We start from the raw sequence: 5,737 nt of genomic DNA on the forward strand, positions 1-5,737 counted from the left end.
CAATAATGCCTTTGAACTGCTAAAATTGTCCTTTGATGTGAAAGGTTTCGAGTAACAAATTTCTCAGCATATCGTCTGCCAGCCTCCTAACTATTTCAATAGTACTCACCTAATGTTAACAATAATTATAATTAAGCACTGTTCCGGTGGCAACGAAAAATTACCAGACTTTATCAATAACTGTTATCATGTACGTAAATGTCAAAAATATATTTTGTTTCATTTCAAGGCCAACTGGGTTTTAAATTAATATTTATTTAGTAAAACATAGTACAATGGATTCCGTCTATAACGTACATGGGATATAACGTACTTCCGGTTATTAAGTACGTATTTTATTGGTCCCACCGAAATACTTTTGATTTTTTGCCGGTTATAACGTACCATGTATAATATTAACTCCGTTGATAGCGTCCTTTATTTTTCCTTTATTTTGTTGCCAACTCCGGGTGTAAAGTACATTTGTACGTTATAGCCGGATGGTGGTCCGGTGGTTTCCCTAAGGCGGCGGAGATTTTGCAATACTCGATCGTACGGAACAGATATGGGTAAAAGCGGTAATTTTAGTCTGATGCTTTTATGTTAGTGAATGCTTGGTACTTTTTTGTTTTGCTCAAAATGGCAGACAAACGTAAGTCTATAACTGTTAAAGAGAAGTTAGACATTATTAAAAGTATTGAGAGTGGCATTTGGAAATCAGAAATCGCCAAACGAAAAAGTCTGGCAAAAACAACGGTTTCTACAATTTGGAGCAATCGACAAAAAATTAAGCTAGGCAGCAAAAAAAAATCCCAGAAGATTAAAAGAAATCCTGTACGTCAAAATGTAGATCAAGCTCTTCTACGATGGTTTGAAATTCGAAGTTCCGAAAATACTGCAATAGGTCCAGTTATAAAAGCAAAAGCCGAAGATTTGTCCAGGGGATTACAAGGTGACGATTTTAAGTATTCTACAGGGTGGTTCGAATGTTTTAAAACTCGACACAACATAAATTTTGGTAAAGTTTCTGGTGAAGCAGGAGATGTGGACAGACAAGTTATCCTAAAGTGGTTAAATGATAAGTGGCCTGGAATATCGAAAAATTATAGCAAGTGAAAATATTTTTAATGGGGACGAGAGTGGATTATTTTACAGGATGATTCCAGATCGTACCCTTAAATTTAGGGGAGAAAAATGTGTGGGAGGGAAACAATCAAAGTTGAGATACACCGTTTGGGTTTGCGCAAACATGACGGGTAGTGAAAAATGGAAACTTCTTGTTATCGGTAAATATGAACGGCCAATGTGCATGAAAAATGTAAAAAGTCTGCCAGTAATTTATAAATCAAACACTCAAGCATGGATGACTTCAGTGATTTTTAAAAACTATTTAAAAGATTGGGATAAAAATTTGCGACGACAAAATAGAGAAATATTGCTGCAGGTTGACAATTGTGCAGCTCACTCAAAAACTCTACATCTAACAAATATCAGATTAGAGTTTTTGCCACCAAATTATACCTCCGTAGTACAACCAATGGATCAAGGCATAATTAAATGTCTTAAAGCATATTATCGTAGATCCTTGATGTGCCGTCTGATCAAATCATTAGATAATAAAGAGCCCTTTAACATAACCATCCTGGACTCGATAAAGTTAATCGACTAATCTTGTAATGAAGTTACGCCAACAACTATTACAAACTGCTTTCGATATGCAGGTCTTGTAAAATCGACTGAGGAGTTTGATTCAGATGATGAATTGCCCCTGGCTCAATGGTTCGAAAAGTACAAAAATACTGGTATGGACTGTAATGACTGAGATGTTCCCCTTCTTCATGGTAACGTTGGTCGTTTTCCATAATTTCGATCAGCGCTGGGTTGACGGCATTCTCCAACAAGTCTAAGTAAGTATCTCCAGTTAAATTTCCCGGTAAGAAAAATGGTCCAATTATGTGATCACCAAAAATACCAGTCCAAACGTTTAATTTTTGAGGATGTTGAGTATGGACCTCATGGTAGATCCTTGCATTCGTATCGGACCAGTAACGACAATTATGTCGATTGACTGTGCTATTGAGAAAAAATGTACATTCTTCTGAGAAGCAAACATTAAAAAGGTAGTTGGGATTATTTATAATTTTTTCGGACATTATTTCACAAAATTGTAAACGGCGGTCATTTTCATCTTCATTTAATTCTTGTAAAAGTTGAATTTTATATGGGTACCATTTATTATGTTTCAGAATTCTTTGTACAGTGGTCCTCGAAACTCCCGTTACATCAGAAAGTTTTCTGGTACTTAATGTAGGGTCCATACTAACTTGGCCCAGAACAGCTACTTGTACTGCCTCATTTCTCACCGGATTTTCAATATTCCGTTTTTTATTTGTCACTGAACCAGTTTGCCGGAATTTTGCTACTAATTGTCGGATGTAACCATGATGTATGTGTCTGTCTGCATGCCTCTCATTAAACAAAGTTGCCGTTACTCTTGCGCATTGATTGTTTATAAAATACAATTCAATAATTTCCACTCTTTCCGCAACAGAATAAACCATTTTTATCGAACCGAAAGAAAAGAATAACACAGCAACAACGAACTACCCACATCAACTACTTTACTGAAGATAAAGTTGAATTGTCCACCGATATTTGTTAGTTTACAAAAAATTTTTACTCACAAACCTATTTATAAATAAGAAGTCCAGTAAAATGTTTAAAATTCCATTTCTTGGCGACGCGTAGCTCAAATGTAAAAAACGAAACGCCATTTGAAAGACAATTTAATGCCCTTTCAAAAGATGTATCACAACATACCCCTTTCCATTTGAAAAAATAAGGGTGAATGTCGCCCCCGCTAAGGGGTTGAAGTTACAATAATAGAATTAATGTGGAAATTTGTCCCCCTGAAAACAAAAATATACGGGTCCGAAGCTTTTTTTAAATTTTCACATACAAAGCAGTAAACTTTGCTGGACTGTTGTCGATGGGCCACCCTGTATACTATACACATGCATAGATATGTACTATGTATATACGCATTAGCATTTTTTTGTATTCATGTACGTATGTATTACATTCAAAATTTAAGTGTACTTAAATTACTATATGTTAATAGATTTGTTCAGACTTTTAGATGAATAAAGGCGTATGTGCGTAACATACGCAATATGTAAGAAATATGAATTTTTTTAATGTATTTTTTATAGCGTACCTCCGGTTATAGAGTATCCTATTTTTGCTCCCTAGAGAGTACTTTATAAACGGAATCTACTGTAGTCATCGATTTGTTAAACCTCAATTTTCTCGAAAACTGTTGGAGTTTCGAATTTTAACAAGAGTATCTTTTTTATGTAGAAATTTTCAAATTTAATATTTTTCCTAGAACACCGTCAAAGAAATGTGGAATCTGTTAGTTGTTTTAAACCACTCTGTATATAGCTTATTTTTAAGTTTTGCTTTTGCTGACGAGTCGCCTTCTGCGAAGCGGGATAAGCAACAAGCAACGGTAAAGAAAATAGAGAGATCAGATCGGGAGGTAGAAATGACAACCAAAAAACGTGAAAAATCGAGAAGACGTCTCTTCGTACACGGCAAATCGAGATGCAATCTACCTTTGTAAAACTGCTTTAGTCATTAGTGTTACCCTATAAGTATAAGTGTAGCCAATATATCCCTTAATTAATATCCACCCGAACTATAATTATAAAACCCTAGACCACAACTAAAAAAAATCCTACATAAAGTTAAGTACAAAAACTTTTAGGTACTTTTTAGGCTTTACCCCCCTGTATTCTCGCCCCTGGAAAATTGTGCCGGTTTCATCACAGAGGTTTAGAAAAAGCACAAATAGTTATAATACAGTGCAAAATTTCATTAATTTACCTCGAAATGTTTAAAAAATTTTACTAAAAAACCATCTTTACGAACCAACCTTTCGCATTCTGTATATCGAAAATAAAACACCTTTCGATATATGTTTATATAAAGTTTTCATCGTATTTTGGGGCCTAAAATACGTGGTTGAATTTATGACACTATATTCAGAGACTCCTTGTATTTTGAATATGGTTCTGCTCTTGCTAGTTCACATCTAGGCAAGTTTCCATAAATCCAAATTTAAGCAAAAATTAAATTACATGAATCTGACAGAGTAACTTAGCATTCTCTATGTCTATACACATACAGCACCTCAATCTTAATAAAGCAGACCTTAACACGCTAAGGTCAATGAACAATACATCCACTCATTTTTCAGACCGCAAAATCGAGCACAAGATTGAAGGACAATGTGTTAAACATAGCTTTTTCCACTGCTACCGGTTTCGGAGTGGAAAAGCAGCAAGGAAAACTGAGATGTAATCTCCAAAATGGTTCGGAAAATCATGAAGCTTAAAAACCGGAAAGAATCGAATGTAAGGATCATAGCCCTGGAGAGTAGAGAATCCCCCAGAAGAATGCCTCATAACGGTTACGGAGGAAAGAAGGATGGAGTTTAGTCTATCGGTGATTCTAGACAGAAGCCAACTCAACATTATGTGGACCTTGTACTAAGCTCACGTATCTGTATAGCACATCATCTTATCCTCTTTAAAAAAAAGGGTCAGTTCAGATAGTTGAAAGTTAACATAACTATCGTTCGTGATCATGTAACGGCACTTTTCATGAAAATCAGAAGAGTTGAGTGTTTTCTATGTTCTCCAGTAATCACGTGCCCCTGCTATGTCAGCAAACCTAGCTCAGACAACCCTGAAAATGGATAAAAATTTTAATTTACGTGTTTGAATAAGTAATAATCTATTATGACTGTAACGCTACCTTCGTCTATTTCAAGGATTTTAATACTCCCCTCTGTCCCAAATTATGGTATACATTTCTTTAAAATTCTTTTATTGATTATTGAAGTTTGATAAACTTAACAGGTTTTAATAATTCCATTTTGAAAAACAATGTTATTCCTAATATTTAAATAGTAGATTGTGCTTAAAAGAAATTTTGACAGTTTATCATAATTAGTTAAAAAAAGTGCAAAAGACATAAAATCAAAACCACACCGGTTAAGAAAAAAATGTGGGAGATACAATAAATCAAAATAGTGGTGTATATGTTAGAAGAGATCGAAAAACCAAACAACTGACTTACAGTTACTCACAAAATTGACCGTACATAATGTGAATATTCATAATTTTGTGAAATATACACACTCCTATAATTTTTTTTTTCAAAACTTATATTTGTGCAATTATTTAAGTATAGCATATGATGTTTTACAAAAAAATTTAAAAAAAACACTGTCAATCTAAAAATACTAAATAACAAACAATAATACACTTACAATGTAGGCACAAAATTAACCGTACACGATGTTTTTCATCTATAGCTTGGCTGTAAATATTTATCAAAACAACTTTTTTTGCAAAATCTTTCAAGACTAGGAAGTCTTCTTTAAACAAATTCAGCTGGGTGAGTTATTGTGTTAATGTGACAGAAATGGCAAACAAGAGTGCAAACCGATATCGCGACGCGTAAATTAATATTAAAATTCTATGCTACAGGGAAAACAATGCGTGAAATAGGAAACCTAACAGGAAGGACACATTCCACAGTACAGTGGATAATAAACAAATACCGTTATCAAGGATTGGTACAAGACAAGCCTGGAAGAGGACGAAAAAAGTTGCTTTCCCATCAGGATGAACGATTCATTGTACGAGAACTAAAGATTAACCCAAAGAAAAGCGTACCTAAATTAACT

At 34.3% G+C, this 5,737-nt stretch overlaps 1 protein-coding gene across 1 annotated transcript; it reads left to right on the plus strand.

The window, feature by feature from the left end:
- The first annotated feature begins 385 nt into the window (after positions 1-385).
- LOC136416638 (tigger transposable element-derived protein 4-like) lies at positions 386-1,648 on the plus strand. The gene is made up of 3 exons (XM_066401910.1): positions 386-464; positions 587-1,091; positions 1,135-1,648. Exons 1-3 carry the CDS (start codon positions 386-388, stop codon positions 1,646-1,648), a joined length of 1,098 nt encoding a protein of 365 aa, XP_066258007.1.
- Positions 1,649-5,737: the final 4,089 nt, after the last annotated feature.

The sequence above is a fragment of the Euwallacea similis genome, chromosome 24 (genome assembly GCF_039881205.1).
Source record: "Euwallacea similis isolate ESF13 chromosome 24, ESF131.1, whole genome shotgun sequence".
NCBI classification, from domain to species: domain Eukaryota; kingdom Metazoa; phylum Arthropoda; class Insecta; order Coleoptera; family Curculionidae; genus Euwallacea; species Euwallacea similis.